This window comes from Helicoverpa armigera, chromosome 21 (genome assembly GCF_030705265.1).
Source record: "Helicoverpa armigera isolate CAAS_96S chromosome 21, ASM3070526v1, whole genome shotgun sequence".
In the NCBI taxonomy this organism is placed as follows: domain Eukaryota; kingdom Metazoa; phylum Arthropoda; class Insecta; order Lepidoptera; family Noctuidae; genus Helicoverpa; species Helicoverpa armigera.
The window spans coordinates 8,301,708-8,320,162 of NC_087140.1; the positions used below are offsets into that span (position 1 = coordinate 8,301,708).

The following is an 18,455-nucleotide window of genomic DNA, read 5'->3' on the forward strand; positions in this document are numbered from 1 at the left end:
TTAATAACATTTTTAAGTGTAAGGCGGTGTATTATACCATTTGTACCGACCGAGCCGATGCCTCGAGCACGCGGCTATTTTCTACTACATATCAGTCGCAACTCTCTTTAACCGGGAATAGAACCCCAAACACTTTGCACAAAAACAATGAATGTATAACATCTCAATATAATATGACATTAATCATATAATAAAGGTTATTCTCATAAAATAAAGCCACTTAAAAATTAACTAACGTTACAAAATAAGATTAAACAACATAATTATTTGTTCCCGATGCAAAAAAATAGTTATATTATTAATTAAAAAAATCTAATAACATTCTAAACGGAATGTTGATTATTATCTAAATTCTCTTTGCAAATTGTCCCATCCTATGTCTGTACAATCTTACACAAAATAACCTTTTTGTTTAAGCTATCAACAAATGTCAGGCATAACACACAGATTCGTGTACGTATTTTTGAGAAAAAAAAGTTGTTCGATTTTCAACATTTCAAATTTGGAAATGCGGTCTGGTAGGGATGTCAACACGACGGTAAATAATGTTATATTTGTTTCAATATACAAAAGTATCCATCACTCAGATAAATGCACATAACGTTTATAGATTAACTTTTTTAAGATTAAATGCTAAAAAGACGTCGAAAATTATGCACAGAGAAACAAAAGTGAAGACATGCTATCGACTAGTTTAAAATTTTGAATATAAAAATTTTTGTTTTTTTTTTTCCTTTTGAGAGAGCTCGACATCTCGCCATTGGGGATATGTATTTGTTTTGGATAATGACTTCGAATATCACTTGTATATAATAAATTGTTTTGTTTCGGTCCGAGAAGGATATAATATAATTGTTATGTCGAAATGTCGAGGACAATCCCATGTACTTCTTTCATTTTGCACATCACTTGTGGTCTCCGAAGAAAAATGTACGACATTAAATTTTAACTTGTATATAATATAATTATGTATATTTTAATTACATACATAATACAAAGACTTCTTAATTTCCATGAGGCGCACATGTACACATAACTTACAATAAGTATCGTATGATAATTTTATATCCAAATAGTTTTTACCTAAATTTAATTCTGGGAGAGCGTATACATTTTCATCTCGTACTTCCATAATATATTTTTGATTGAACACCAAAAAATTTCACAAATTTGAAGATATCAATTTTTTTTTTGAGGATTTTTGGGCTAATTATAATTTTAAAGTCGACAAGAATATAATAATGATTATCCACATTTTTGTATAGTCGATAAAACATTTAAAACTTGGACCATGAAAAATAAGAATATTATCTTCTTAAGATACAATAATAGTACATAAAATATATAAGTTCACTAGATGTATTTAATGTACGTACGTGTATATGATGGGGCCCGCAGGTCAACGTGATCAAACCGCACTCGTAATACCTAAATATCACATTCAGTAATATGGAAATCCACGTGTTAGCTTAGACACAGTTAAAATTACTATTTTATACAAAATAATAATTGCACATAAGTCCGAACGTAGAGCCGTGTGGCTCGGCTGGGCCGGCGGACGATGCGCGGGCGCCGGCCGGGCCGCGGCGACGACAACATACCACAACCGCACTACCCGCCAATAGCGCTAATAATTTCATTCAATATATTACCTATCTAATTATAAAAACACCGCACAAAATCTGCAATAGTTCACTTAAAAATCGATAACATTTACACTCATAGCTAGCTTTATAATTAATTTGTTACATTGTTTTTTTATTACTTAAAAAATATTTTAAATAGTTAATTTTATAACGTTAACTTTTGGTTGTCTTTTACTTAAAAACAAGGTCAAAATTTGAGGCTCTCTGGATTTGCGTGAATTTTGGACAACCCTAGCGCCGCTTGCAACGTGCAGTGTCGTTCTACCCTGCAGTGGTATCGCCCACAGACAACAGCTGTGACTGCTCGCCACGTGGCCGAACAGTTCTCCTACAGCCCGGCTAGTGATCAGCTCGAGGCGCATGCAACGCGACTGCAAGTCACAACCGACGGCATCCGAATCTCTGTCATGGGACACTAACACTATATAATATTGTGATATTGCATTAGTAAAGCTGTGATATATTGAACTGGTTGTGACTTTTAGGTAACTATTGTGATATTTGGTGATAATGTGTCGATGTGGAGACGTGTGTGTGAGGACTGTCCGGACTGACCGAGGAAGCGGAAACATAAAGAAGAGACACTACATACCGGTGAAGAGCGTCGAGCGTCGGCGACGGCGCCCGCGCGAGAAGCCTGCGACTAAGTTATTGTCACTACAACAGTATACACGGATACGCGAGTCTCGGACGACGAACCTCAGCGGGCCGTATTGCACTAGCGTGAGCGGCGAGCGTCGGGCCGCCCGGCGGAATGTACTTTACATAATATTATCACAAAGACTGAGGAGATCGGGGCGTCTCGGGCACTAGGCGCGGTCGGGCGGCGCGGCGGGCGGCGGCGGCGGCTCGGCGGGCGGCGCGGGCGGCGGCGTGGGCGTGCCGTTGCGCGGCCGCAGCTTGTCGGCGCGCAGCCGCTGCACCGCCTCGCGCATCTCCGCCGCCAGCGCCTGGTCCGAGCTGTCCAGCCGCGGCCGGCGCGCCGGCGGCTCGTCGCCGTCCGCCGCGCGCCGCAGCGCCTCGCCCGGCGGCGCCGCCAGCCGCTGCAGCAGCGCCGGCCGCTCCAGGCTCGACCGGATGATGCCCTCCAGGAACGACCCGTTGGCGGGCGGAGGCGCCTCTTCGCGCAGTCGTCGCATCATGTGCGACGCGTACAAGTCGGGAGCGGGCGGCGGGGGGAACCCGCTGCCCGGCCAGAATGGGTAGCCGGGAGGATAGCCCGGACCCTCCGGCCCATTGAGTCCGTTGGAGAACGGTTTCGTCGGCGGTTTGGGAGGTGGCGGCTTGGGCGGCTGCGGCTTGGCGTCCTGCGGCGGCTTGGGCTCGCGCTTGCGCGGACGCATGAGGTGGCGCTCCTTGACCTTGTACTCGAGCGTGGAGTGCGGCACGCCGTAGTAGGAGCCGGCGCGGTGCACCGACATCTCGCCGCGCTGCACCGCCTTCACGGCCTCCACGAGGCTGTCGCGGTCGTAGTTGCGGTACTTGCCGCGCTTGGGCCGCGTGCCCTTGCCGCCGGTGGCGGGCTGCCCGTTGTTGTTCGGAGTGGCTTTAGAGTTGCCGGGCGCGGGGTAGCGTTGGTTGTCGGGTGGAGTTTTGATGACGGACACGTGCCGGTCGGGGCCGCGCGCGTACATGAGTTCACTGGGCTGGTGGTGTGGCCTATCTAGGGGTTGTTGGAACTTCTGGCTGATGCTCTTAGCGATGACGTCGCTAAGAGACGTGAAGAGGTGTTGCGTCGAGGGAGGGTCGGCGAACACGGAGGGCGGGAGCAGCAGCTGTGAGGGTGCCTTGATGGCCGGTGACGTGGGGATCAGTGGCGTTATCGGCGCGATGGGGGCTTGCACTTGTCCTGCGGGGGAGGGGCTCTTGTCATCGGGCGGGGGGAAGGTCGGTATCTTGAGGATGACGGAGGGGGGCGAGTCGGGGCGGTCGGCATCGCTGTCGTTGTCGGAGTCGGGATGGTCGAGCGGGGTGCCGAACTTGTTGAGCTTGTTGCGCAGCGTGGAGCGCGGGATGCCGTAGACGAGCGCGGCGCGGCGCGTGCCGAGCCGGCCAGCCTGGATGTCGCGCACCGCCGCCTGCAGCTCCTCCTCGGTGTAGGCGCGCCGCCCGCTGTTGCCGGCGCCCTCGAGCACAGCTCGCTTCAATCTGCAACAATCACAGCACATCATGAGCCGTCAGTTACATTCATTGATCAAGAAGATCCTAACCACTGTTGAAAAAGCAGCTGTATCTTAAAGAAGTAGCTGTAGTAGCAGTTAGGTAGCTATGGCGACTTAGTCAATCAATATAAAAATTCTGCCAAGATATCAAGAGATAAGCTAAGAATAAACATCCCGTCAGTTATACAATATTTCCACAAATACATTATCTTCCCGAAAGAACTTAAAAGAATGTAGACGCTGTCCTGAATATGCAACGGGATAAATCAATAAACTTTGCATACTGAACGATCCCTGAGACACAAAAGAAAAAGGAGCGTTCATCTTTTTTGTTCTTAACGATCGTTCGAAAGTGTATTCATTCGTCAGAGTTGCGTCCTTAAAGCGTCGCGTATCGCTTTATGACGATACGGGGTGACAATGCCGTGACTCACGAGACACAAGCTGGTCAACGGCCCACAATCGTCTAAATTCAATATTTCAAAACCGTACGTTGCCGTTTTAATCCAAGATAACGCGAAATGCGAAATATTTACTCTCGGTCTCGCCGATAACGGACCACTATGAATGCATCTTTATCATATTCCCTACGGCAACAAACTAAACGAATTTCAGCTTTACTACCTTTTAATAGGGTATAAAATTTATTGGGTGCAGCTGTCGTCTTCGGTTTCATCTTGAATTGTGCTTTCTTATTTTTCGAAGAGGGTTTTAGATGAGTTTCAGTTTTGTTGTGAGGTGGTAGGGTGTGTTTTTGCTTGGCTTGATATCTTCGAGGATGCAAGGTCGATGCTCTACGACTATCGGTGCATTTTTATTTGTTTTGGCGAGTCATGCGACCCAGATCGTAGCCCCAGAGAATGAATTTATTCAGTTATCGATTTGGTATTGTGTATAATATTGGTTGGGAGTTTTTATATGGACGTATCGAGAAGGAATTATGAGTTTAATGACTTTGTGGAGGGAAATTAGCGGGTTCATTGGCGTGGGGCGTTGTCTTGTCTTGTTATTAACTCCTTGTATGTTTTATTCTTTGTTAATTAGCAGTAAGACAAAGTATTCTCTTTTGGCGTTGGACAATTTTGGCTTGACCAAATTGGGATTGCCATTTACGATTTAACAAAGAAATTAATCAAATCTTACACACTTTAGATGTCTATCACTTATACCTTCGTTTATTTACTTTTTGAAACATCCCATAATGCCTTACCACCACACAACAACAGACTAAGCTCACGATATTCAAATCACAAGGACAAAATGACCATAAAACGACTTCCTTCACATCTAACAAATTCGTAACACGTTAACACAATTGTATAGACAAAAGGTACCTATAACGCATTCATTATTGCCAATGGTCATTTTAGTACTTTTAAAGTACCTTTTAAGCATGCCTTGGTACTTGGTACTTTAGTCTTGAAGTACAAAGTGATTTTAACAGGTGCATGATTAAATCTGAACCAGTTTTACCGGTTGTGTTCGCTAGATGGCTGTAGTGTGCAGAATGTGGTGTAGTTGTTACAGTTTTAAGTTGCTATGATGGAGGGTTGAAGATAAGTGTAAGTAAAGCAGTTTTTACATGTCTTTGTGTGTAGCTAGCGTTGGATAGTAAATCTTATTTTGCATAAGGAATGTGACAAAGAAATTAATCCTGCGTATTCCCTATTTTAACTTAAGGGCAATGGCGTTATATCTTTACCATTTTAATAAGATTGTTTTGGAAAATATTATTCGATTATAACATGAAAAGCACCAATGCATGTCTCGACCCGGGAGCCGATCTCATGTCAAGCTCAATTAATTAATGAATCTTTTTATTACTTTCCATCGATTTAAGTTAAAAATCGTTATTTGAAAATAACTGAGATGAATACATTAAAATTGCGGAAATACTCTTTTGTGTCTTTGTGTGAAGAAAATGGTTGACAGGACTGGCCTTTAAAAACTTGGCAAGGAAATATAAAACATCAGACAAGCAAGGTTATACTTGGAGCCTTTTATTGAGTTTAAATGCATATTTCAGTGTGTAAACAATTGTTTAAGTTACCCAAATATTTTAAAAGTAAATGAAATTCATAATTTAAATATTGTCTTTCAATTGCCCAACATTATGCAACTCAAATTAAATCCTGCCTAATCTAATCAATCATATACTTTAACAAAAAAATAACAATTCAAAAACAAAGCCAAAACAACAAACTATTTATTTAAAAAAGTATTTTTATCTAAAAAAACAAGGAACCACAAACACTTATGAAGTTTATCATAAAGAGTAAAGAATTTCATCACGCTTCGAGTAAATAATAACTCTTTGAACGTAGAGCGATAACGTTTCGTTTCACAATGTAGCTCCCGCTTAAAGTGGAGCATTGACATTGCAGATATGGGTTTCTTGACTTTGAAACTATGCTGGCTATGACGGCTGTCAGTCTTGGAGTTATTTTTATAGTAGGCGCGGCTTTTAGAGGCTTTTAAGGGTCGTTTTAAAGGGCAAGTTTTAAGAATATAGTCAAATTAACAGACACGGAAAAATAATCTCCGTTTGTAGAAATATTATTTAAGCAGGTTTTTCCTGCTTTTTGTAATTTAAACATAGTTACAATTTCTTTCGAATTTTCCTTAGCTTACGTGATCTCATCGTCTTTTTTGGGTAAACTTTTATAAAGTCGGGTTATATCACGGGGCCAATTTACATCTACATAGGAAAGTACAGCTAACCCATTCATGAGAACCAAACGAAACCAAGTCTCGGCGCCTCAGATAACCCATCAAAATACTAGAACCCGACCCAAAACATCAACAAACAAATTAACAATGACATATTATTTTTAATGAACGCTCCCGTGATAAAATGGCGTCAAATGAACATCTGCGTAATGGCGTTAGCTGTCAAAAGTTCGTTGACCCGCGTCGATCGTTCAAAGTTTCGTGTTTTAATGGGTGCGTTCACGTGGCTATTGTTTGCGTTATCCAAGTAGGTTTCAATAGGAAGTGCGATTATTACGAGTCCGTTGCGAATGTTTCTATGTTATGACCAATGGTGGAATGGCGGGAGCGTGAAGAATTGTTAATGCTACACGATGCTGTAAACTTGGCTAGGTTTTTTAGAGCAACTTTTAGCGCGGGAATTGGATTCTGCTGTTATGGTTCTTGGTGGTCCTGATGGTCTATGGTTGGTTTGAAATCCATCAGAGATCTAACGCGCCGACGGCCGTCTGTCTTATCCTTGATAGAAAGTAGCGTTTAAAGCTTTCAGTTCCTCATAGTTTGATTGCCTCAAATGTTGCCACTAAACATAATTGCGGGGGTATATCAGGTTTTTATGTAGGCACTTAATGATATTGATTTGCACGTATAAGTTGATACATTTACATGTATTTGATGAGCCATCAATAACGTAAGAAATGTATTATCAAAACTTTCTAACTAGAGAATATACACCTAAGCTAAGGGAGAAAAAAACTTCGAAATAATAAAACAGGACCCTATTTGTCATCCGTAAAAAAACTATGATTCTATCTACCTTATACCATAAGAAGCTAGCCACAAACTGACCACCATACATAACACAAGCCCCATACATTTACTCTAGCTTGCAAGAAAAAAGGGGACAGGCTAATCGGATCCTTATTCGCCACAAAACAAGCAAAAAACAGATCAGATCGAGACATTAATCTATTTAAGCTCCTCCGTATTCCCGATACCTAAAGAAAATACATCTTTATTTTCAGGTTTCAGGACTTTTTCCTTTTGCCTGAGGTTTTTAGCTCTGTTTTTATACGTATTCATTAGGGGATTTTCTTTATTGATCGATGGGGGTTTCTTTGGGTGGTTTATCTCTTAGTTTTTCTTGTGCTTTGGAAAAGATTACTCAATGAACTTTGTAGTATTTTCAGAGAATCATAGGTAGGTTGAGGAGGTCAGACAGGCAGTCACTCCTTGTGAAATGCTGGTATTCCGCTGCACCTGGATAGAAGATAGTCGACTCCGATATTGTTTGGAAAAGGCTTGGCTGAAATGAATTCTGATCAGTTAGACATACTTATGTGCTGAGGACCTAAATTAGTTCAGCCGTTTTACCGTGATTGCTTAGTTAATAGCTTGTTCTGTACACTAAATTCTTAATAAGGCCATTTACCTAAAAACCCAATAACTAAAGTTTGCAACACTATAACGGAAAAACTGTCCACTATTAACATAAAAAACTAATTGTAGCCATCAAAGTGACCGATTAGCTAAAGGCTTTTATCAGTCTAATCTAGGTAAACGCGCTAAATTGGATTACACATTAGCCGTTGGCCTTAATTTAATGCTTATGTGCGTTTGGTCGTGGTATATGTACACACGCTTATTTTATTCCGCTGTAATGGTTACGAATTGGTTTTTGATTGAATTTTCGTAATTGGTTGCTTTGACTTCTGTTATTGAGTGGTGATTTTTTCTGTATACGTGTGTATTACATGTTTGTTAGAACAGATGTTTCTATTATAAAGCTGAAGAGTTTGTAGCATCAGAAAGTCTTAAAGTGAGATACGTGTAGCGTTGATATCAGAAAAATACTCTCCGGTACACCAACTATATTGTGACCTATTCAAACATTGCAATAAGGTACTGCTACGCAGAGAAAACCACAGAAATTCGTTCAGGACTGATAAAATTGGGCGTTTTCTTACAGCCGAACTGCGGATTACAATAATAAACCCATCCGTTTACTTTCGATTAGAGATTGAAACATCTTATCACCTTAGGTAACTTCATATATTATGTCTCAATCTTTAATCGACAAGTTTTAAAACAAAGGACGGATTATTGCAATTTGAAGTAAATAAATAAGGTTCTCTTACCTGTTATCCAGTAACTTGGCATCAGGAGGCGGAGTACCACTGGTGCTGGAGGTGGACTTGGCGCTCAGGTCGAGGGGCTGCTCCGCAAGGTTGGGTGATGAAGACGCCGGCGCCTTCTCTCCGACCTCGGGTAGCCTGGGGAATTTAGCCATACGTTAGTATAATGGACAAGACTGATAAGTGCCACCTAAATATTTTAAAAGATAAAACGTTATTTAAAAGAGGCTCAGTTTAGTACTAAGTTTGGAGCATTAACTTTGTTCGAGACGATGGTTTACACCTAATACTAAAGACTGAGTTTGAGTAAAATTAAATAAAATAGGTTAGTAGCTAGGTTCCCTGAATGTTATTATTTAAGGAAACTTTCTAAGCATCTGGAACCTAAGAGTGCAAGAGAAGATTCGCTGTTTACAGACTGTTAGTAACTTGTGTTTTAGACACTGTAGATAAGAAAGAACTTTTTTTTATTAAGAACTTTGTTATATGAATTGAAGAAGGGAAACCATTAAAAAAATCTAGAAAAAATACAGTTAAATTGAACAAAAAGACTCCTAAAAATCTAGAAAAGCTCCACATTAAATCCAGGGTGTATGAAATTAGACACTGCCGCCACCAGTTTCCTTAAAGTAAACAAAACGGACGGAACTTTTGAAATATCAATTCTCACTTATTCCGGGAATCTTCGCTGAAGTTTTCATATTTAAATTTCAAATAAAACCTCAAAGAAAACGGTGAAAACACGATTGTTTTTTGTTTTTGATATCAAAACACACACACACATTCACATTTTATCAATATGAATAAAAAATACCTCCAATAATAAAACAGTAATCCATAGTTTAAAAACATATCATAAGGTTGCCATAACATATCGAAAAGAAAAAACAAAAAAAAACTGCACTTTTAATTTAAATAATTCCAAAAATTATTCTATTGACCCAGTGACACACGATGCACTATGCAAAATTCGGTGCATATTAAATTCTATATTCGTATTCACGTACTTTTAATGCAACATATAAAGGGTTATTCTGAAATATTCTTCTTATCTTGGAGATAAGAAAAAAGGGTCATTGGTAAATATGTAAATATCATAGTAAACAACTATTTAATTTTTATCTAAATTACCTATAGATTTTATCAGTTTTTGAACCCGAAGCCTGTTTATGAATATTAGAATATATTTTATTACCTCTATATGTACGTATGTAGGTATTTATATTTTATTATCTGGATATCATTCATTATATCAAAATAGATACTACAAATCAAAACAAAATCTTTTAACAGATTACTTAAGATGACTTGCACTATTTAACTATAACGATAACCGAACCATTTTCAGTTGTCAAATCGCTCTGACCAATGGGCGGCAAGTATACGGCTGGTTATGGTTTGGTTATCGTTATAGTTAAATGGTGCAACCCACCCTTTGCATAATCAGCCTATTTTTTTTTATAAATCCACACATTTTGATTATGAATCTTAATAAACTATCCTAGTAAAAAAAAACAAACAAAAAGAACCACTACCTAATATAACTAAAACGTGTCAAAAAATTCGTCACCATCGATGTCGACTGGGAGCGTGCCCAAGAGGCGGGCAGCATTTTTTTTTTTTAAATTATTTAGAATTAATCTGCAGTCTGCAAAATGCAATTATTGTCTCAGCCACTACTATTTAATGCACAGAAAAATGCAGCTGAAATTTTCCAACGTACTATGTCATTTATTCAGCTGCACAACTGTATGAAAAACGCGAGCTTTTGTTTGAAAATTTACATAATTTTAATAAATATAAATTCGTCATCTGTGTGTAGTTTTCAATTGTTCACGCTAGTTCAGGTTATTGACTGCACAAGTGAAATAATAGGTGTCTCACCTTGAAATAAAAAAAAAATAATATTGAGGTAGGTCCTAAAGTAAAGTTAAAGTAAAGAAAACCTGGGCACCTACGAAAAAACTTAGTTTACTTTGTTGCCGTACTCAAGAAACGTATATTTTAATAGGTGTCAATACAGACTTAGCCATGATACTTAGTCTTAGACTCAGTGGGCCCCGACAGGGCTCCGGGATTGTACGAAACAGTTATCGCGGCTCTGGTACATAAAGGGCCTAAGAAGGAACATGATGGGTTTTAGTCAGTAAGAGTCTGACACTCCCTCATGCTGCACTACAGCGGGATTGGTCATTTCATGATTTTCCACAAATTAAAAAAAAACCAACATACCTAGCCGATAATATTTTTACCTATTCAACTAATCTCCTTGGGTAATTTTAGTCATGAAAATTCCTATTTTCCAATAATAATAGCTACATAGTAATATTAGCGGTCAATGCCTAAACGTGAGTACTTTTGACATCTGCGCAAACGCTTCAATAGATAAAGTTGTCAAAGTCATGTCAATGTCGATATGTATTGCTAAATCGTATATGCTTGTTATAACTGGCCTCGGTAGCTTCCTAATACTAAATAGTTGTCTATATTAATATTATAATGCCAAAGGAGTTTGTTTGCTTAAACCTGCTTCCTCAGGAACCAAACACGGGTTAATTCTTTCAGTGTTATACATATAACCCATTTACCAAGGAAAGCTATACTTTCTTTTTAAAGTAGTAGGTAACTCAGCGCATCCGGTTAGAAATACCCACCCAAAACAAAAATGTGAAAGACTGCCAAGTTCGATAATATGGGAATGCTTCGCCTATAAAAGAAGTGAGATCTGAATAAGTACCAAGTTCCTCAGTTAAAAATAGTTACTTTTTAATGATGTTACTTGGCAAGTTTTCATACACCTTGTTATAAACCTACTAAACGCAATGAATCAAGTATTTAATTTTCTATTAAAACTTGCCAAGTAACATCATTAAAAAGTAACTATTTTTAACTGAGGAACTTGGTACTTATTCAGATCTCACTTCTTTTATAGGCGAAGCATTCCCATATTATCGAACTTGGCAGTCTTTCACATTTTTGTTTTGGGTGGGATTTCATTTATTTTTGTAAGGTTGTTTATTTTATTTTTTTCTTATGATGAAGTTAATTAAAGAAATGACTCATTTATACTATCTTTTAGATTTTTTAATATGCACTATGTTTTTTACAAAGAAATGAACTAGATTAACTAAATGGACTAGATTTACCAACTGACTAACATGACATGTTATCATATATTATGTTCGTGGATCAAAGTTACACATTCGTTATTTTCGAAAGCGATTCACACTTGGCCGTTTTCAGATTTTTACTTTACTTTGACTAAATACAAACCTTTGTACCATTCGAAGATATATTATATAAATATAGATAAAGGACAATGGGCACAAATATATGGGACCTGGTATACCCCACCAATAGGAATGTCATATATACCATTGGATAGGTCTTTTTATGTAGAACAATATTTACTATGACAGCTTTGTTGAAATGTTTGTCCGTTCTGAGATATAGATCAAAAACTGTGCAAAAGTTAGAACTAAATAATCTATTGATAACTCAAGTTTTTAAAGGAAAATCTAAGTACTACCAAGTGTAAGTCTTGTAAGTGCTACCTGCTGTGCCCGTTAGGGTCCATAATTGTTACTATTAGGTATGTAGCATTTCAACCTTTTATAACGGACAAACAATAGAACAAAGCTGTCATAGTAAATATTGTTCCAATTAAAAAGACCTATCCAACGATATATATGACTTTGCTATTGGTGCGGTTTCTCATTACGCCCAAAATCCAGTTGATACAATAAAAGGTTGAAATGCTACATAATAGTAACAATTATGGACCCTGACGGGCACAGCAGGTAGCACTTACAAGACTTACACTTGGTAGTACTTAGATTTTCCTTTAAAAACTTGAGTTATCAATAGATTACTTAGTTCTAACTTTTGCACAGTTTTTGATCTATATCTCAGAACGGACAAACATTTCAGCAAAGCTGTCATAGTAAATGTTGTTCTACATAAAAAGGCCTATCCAATGATATATATGAGATTGCTATTGGTGGGGTATACCAATCTGCCCATTGTCCTTTAGTTCGTTTTAGTTCCTTAGGGGTATAAATTTACACCGGGTATTAAACACCTTCATTATTTTGAAACCGACTCACACTTGGCCATTTTCAGATTTTTCCCTTTACCTTGACATAAAGACCTACCTCCATGCCAAATTTCAAGTCAATACGACCATTGGAAGTGGTCTAGGTTTTTGATGAGTGAGTCAGTCAGTCAGTGAGTGTATAGTAAAAATAGCGATTTTCTGACGTCAATATCTCAAGACCTACAATAGGTATATTAATGAAATGTTGTATTTTAGATAAGTGGAGAGTAAGAGGGGGTCTCAACAGATACTTGAAATTTGATATGCGTAAATAAAATAGATTTTGAGTTACAGGGGGGTCGAATTTGGCCCGAAATGGTTCGTGTAATATAACCCACGGCCGGTGTGTCGCTTTTTTTGCTCGAACTTGGCGGACACACTGCCGTGTGTCTAGATTAAATCAGGGTATGCGGCTGACGCTGACCAGGGCATGATATCATCGTATATTATAGGGACAACTTCAAGCCTCAGGATTAAAACTTCATCATCATCATCATCATCATCAGCCTATCGCAGTCCACTGCTGGACATAGGCCTCTCCAAGTGCACGCCACTGAGATCGATTTTCGGCTGCTCGCATCCAGCTCCTGCCAGCCGTCTTGCGCTTAAAACTTACTTTATCTTAATCATTGTTAGACCGATATTCCTATATCTCAATCAGTCCAGACATTTTTAAATGAAGGCGAAACAGATGCTTATAAGATAGCTCTGCCTAAATCTTAAATCGTAAGCAATAGATATGGCATTGACGGGTTAATCAATTGCACAGATGCTAATCATAGCAATTAGTCGACATATTGAAGCTTATCATCTTCAAAATAAGAATACAGATTTTATAACTTTACTCGTTCATTAACAGTTAAAATCCAATATGTGTAGTAATACAACAATTCGGTACTTAAAGTTTGTAAGCGACAGATGTTTGTGATTATCGCATTTTTCAGTATTTGAGAACAGTATATAAATTACTGAGTAATTAGCAGATAAATAGTACCTATATACCAGGCTAGGAAATCAATAGGAGAGACCTTAGTTTAGCAGTGGACGTCTTACACAGGCCTGTTTTTTTGTCTTCAAGTGGAATAAGCAAAAACTTACGAAAAACATGTGTTAGTAATTATCGTATATCATAACTATTGTAGTATTTCAGTAATATTTGCTTATCGATTTGTCCTACACTTTTCGACCTTAATCGTCCTTTTAAAAATATAATTGTGTATTTGTTCAACAAAGTATTGCTATGAATCAACTATTGTATACTTGTGTATATAGAATGCTATTGTTAGGAGTATTTATGAAATAGTTTTAATATATTTCGTTGTTTTAATTTTTTTAAGGTTGTTTAAGGACAAACTCATTACTTTTTTATTGATGAAAATGTTGGGTTTCATTAAAAAAATAGTATTAATGCTTTATGTACTGCATAAACTCAAAAACTACGGTACCATTTAGAAAAAATATTTTACTTTTGGAAAGCTACACTCTTGCCAAATAACATAAGTTACCTATATTTTATCCGGTACGGGCAGTATTTCTCGTTGGTATATATTTTTTATCAAGTTGCTACGTTTTTTAAATTGTATGACATGGTATTAACTTTACTTATTTACATTGATGCTATTGGCTAAACCATCAGCAATTTAATGCTTTTATTAAACTACAATAATTAAAACTACATTCGGCTTCTTAAGTACATAAAACATGATCCAATTGGTCCTAGGCCAAACCATAAACTGACTATCGCTTTGATCTCAAGTTTATAGTTTGTCATACAGCCGTACCTTTATTACATCAAGATAATTGGAAGTGTCATGGCCGCCTAATTTCAAATGATTATTATCTACGAGCTTTGGCTAAGGTGCATTCATACAGGTCTATTTATTTCTTATGGTTATTGCAACAAAAAATAAGGTAATTTCTTTTTGTAAAACGTCCTGAAACTATGTATTTCTAGCAGTTAATACAGTTATGTTACAGTTATCCGTTTAACATCATACCCCTTGCTAAGACAACTTCCTGGCTTCTGACAACCCGTAAGGACAGCCAAAAATGATCAAATGACAGCTGTCACCCACAAATCTAACATGCCTTCTGAAACATGGAAGAACTTATCATGACAAGTTCACCCATCCACTGACAGCATTGCTTAACCTTATGATCAAACGACCCGTGTGTTACTTAGCCAAGATCTTTGTTATACAATTCCGATATCATTTGGACACCACAACGTCCAAATTAAGCGAAATTTTACCACTACAAGGTGTGTAAAACCGAGCCATCAAAACTTATGTAACTTACGCTATGTGAATAAACTCTTAAGTTAATAAAATATGCCATAAGCGACAAGTGCCGACCGCATGCGTCATGTCATACTAACCATTAAGTTTAACTGTCATTAGCCGACAATGACTGGAGTACCTTGAACTCGGCTGAACCACTTTTAAGTAAGCACAAGAAGGGGTAATGAATTTGACCCAAAATCAAAATGGTTTACGTAATATTCTTAAAAAATTGGATGAAAAGGAATTAACGTAAACATTTTAACATTATAAAGATTTTGTCAAATATCTTATATTGACTTGATAGTTACTATACCAAACACATGAAGTTTGATACTTTTCCCAAGAAATTGCCGGCTCTTCTAAAATAAGTAATGCCTGAAATGAATGATTTATAAGCAAAAACGAAAATTATTCTAGTGCTTGATCCCCTAGAGCTCTTACTCTTTTATTTAGCTAGAAGAACTCAACCTCAAAAATCATAACCAACTCCTCCGAATTGGATCACAAACTTCAGCACGTCAAACTGAAACCTACCCTTTAGTGAAAACTACCCTCGTTCTGTACAAACTGAATGAATGCCTGCTATAGATGGCATTCGTGCCAATTCCATTGTGAGCACGGGACACAATGTCTTCCCGTTGAATTTCCATCGGTAGGAACTTGTGGCTATTTTAACGTCTACGGTAATGAACGGAGACAGTGTCGAACTGAGTGGGGTATGTGTAGGAACGGGAGTATTGCGATGGTGAAACGTTTTGATGGCGAAATTGTTTTGAATTCTCCAGTAGGTACATTGAAGATAAACTTATGAATAAGTCAAAAAGATTTCAATATAGCAATCTTTTAGCGGGAAGTTAACTTGATGTAAATCAAAGACACTTTTCACGGCGCAGAAGAAGCATCATCTGCAATCTAAACTTTAGGAGATTGCGGCTCTATCTTCAAAATCTTTAAATTCTTCTCCATTCATGGTCAATTGCTATCTGAAGTTTTCATTTAAGTTAAGCACTTTTTCGCAACTAATGTAGACTGTAAGGCTATCAATAACATTTCAGTCAGGTCATACATATGTCATAGGACTGTTTCCTGAATTTCTCCTCGTACCTATATCTATTATCGTTTATTTATCGTACCTCTACGTAGGACATATATTGACAGACGTATCTACCACACAAAGACCTTGCATGAAGGTTATTGTATGTGTTCTTAGAGACTGCAAGCTATACTGAATTTGGACGATATTTAGTGATTTTAGCCATATATTTTTGTGGCCAAAACGATTTGTGCTAAAGATTCAGATCGTGGGATTGATACTTGGATAATAAATATAGGGCAAATATAAAAGAAACCTTAGTATGTCTAGCCACAATTCAAGAAAGTCCCCAATTCATAAAGTTAATCAAGGTTTGATTAACAAAAACTTATGTTGAGAATGATTTTACCTACAGTATTATCTCTCATTCAACTCCCAATATTGTAGATTGTTATTCGGGCACATCACAGCAACTTCTCAAAAAGATTTCAACACCTCCTAACTTACTCCCTTCAAAACGTTTATATATCGTAATATTCTCGTTCTCAACATAACACCGTCTCCACAAAGCTGTTCACTTGTCATTGTGTGAATTTCTTCGCGATGAGCGTTCGCCTAGAATTTGTGATACTTTGATTTGTTAAGGTATCATGTTTTGAGATGGCTTTGAATAGACATGTTTGTTATGTGGGTAGGTGTGTCGGTATGTCAATGTTAAAGTGAGTTGTAAAGAGCATGATGGAATTTGAGCTTTTTTATAGAGATTTAAATAGTATTGTAGTAAAGAATTGTACTTTTACGGATGGTTGATAGATAATATTTTTAGAGCGAGGGTTTTTATGTGTATTGGCTATTTGAAGTCTAGATTTCAGTACTCAAAGGAGAAGAAAGCCTCAAGAAAAATAGTGGTAAATACAAACGGTTTTTCGAACGTAACGCAATATGAAAGTTTGATTACGAGTAAAAACCTATGATCGTGCGTAGTTTTCTCTTTTGTATTACAAAATTTCAATTTAATCCCGTTCAATAAAATTGACTAATAAAATACTGCTTCATAAGGTTTTATTTCAGTCACCATTAGCTTTTTCTTAGTCGACTATAAAGCCGTCTACTTAAATCTTCACGCATAACTATGTAACGTTCTTTAATAAATCATACATAATAGATTTATTAAACGCCTAATACCATTAAATCACAACACACCCAACCACATAAACCAAAAGAATAATCCTCAAAAACCAATCCATACATACGAAATGAGTATAAATCTGTTTATTGAAAGGAACGAATCTCAAAGCGTAGGAGCGCCGGAACTTAGATTGTCGGAGGCATATCCTTCGTAAGTAGGAACGTGTCTTATGTATAGAGAGATAATATTCACATTTGTGGGGTAGGCAGAGATGTAGACTCTTTTGATGGTGATGTTAAAGATTTGGGTAATGAAGAAGATGTGAGAAGAAAGTTGTTTGAAGTTGATTATGATTCTGGGGAAAAGGATGTAATTCAAGATTCGAAAAGGATGATGACAGAGTTAAAATAAGCTTAAGAGTAAGAGTAGATGATGTCAATGGATATTGTGTAGGTACATAGACATTGGAAGATGTAGGTGTAGGTAAATGATAAAGTGGAGTCACGAGAAAGCCTATTTTTGATGGCAATGCTTAACTGAAACTGACACATGTAGGTAAATGTCAAAGTAGAGCCACGAGAAAGCCTATTTTTGACGGCAACGACAACGATGCTGATCGGAAACTGACACCGTTTCTGTTTATCTGGGGAACTCGAAACTAAACGAAACCAATGCAACATTATAGACCTAAAAATCCACATACAAAACCCATTGGAACTATATGCCAACTTCAAACGTCAAACACATACATATTCAAAAACCATTCAAACCCAAACACTTATGACAATTTACCTTAACAAACATTTAAATATAAACAAAAGAGCGTTAGGAATGACGTCACAGTATGGCGGAGATCCACCAACAATGGCGTCCGCGGTGGTAATTCAACTAAACGTATTTAAATTACAAATTGTGAGCCTTGAAACTGCACCTGATACTGAATACGTATGTAAGCCAGTATAGAATATTGTAATCATGGAGAACAAAATGATTAGTGGAGGTGCCATAAAGGAAAATCTCCTAAGAAAGTAGCGCGCCAAAATGCGGGTGTTCGGAGGACGAGGAACGTTACTGTCTTCGGTCCTATACGCCTTCTTTGGAGCCAAACATTTTTTGTTACACCAAAAATCGTTTGCTGATGCCTCAAATAGCCCAAAAGCCTCGTTAGTTCAGTCGTAACTGATCGTTTTGGTCATGCCCGCTGTACCTTTTTGACCTAGAAAAAGGCGCCTGAGCTACACGCATTATGGCATCTCCGCTCAT

At 37.9% G+C, this 18,455-nt stretch overlaps 1 protein-coding gene across 5 annotated transcripts in view; it reads right to left on the reverse strand.

The window, feature by feature from the left end:
• Positions 1–18,455, reverse strand: part of Eip93f (Ecdysone-induced protein 93F) — a 202,568-nt gene continuing 184,113 nt past the window's right edge. For all 5 annotated transcript variants that reach the window (XM_064040007.1, XM_049849223.2, XM_049849226.2 and 2 more), the window contains 2 exons: positions 8,656–8,790; positions 1–3,794 (listed from right to left, as the gene is read on the reverse strand). In XM_064040007.1, coding sequence (XP_063896077.1) covers positions 2,456–3,794; positions 8,656–8,790 — 1,474 coding nt within the window. In that variant the 3' untranslated portion in view covers positions 1–2,455. The remainder of the gene's footprint in view (positions 3,795–8,655; positions 8,791–18,455) is intronic.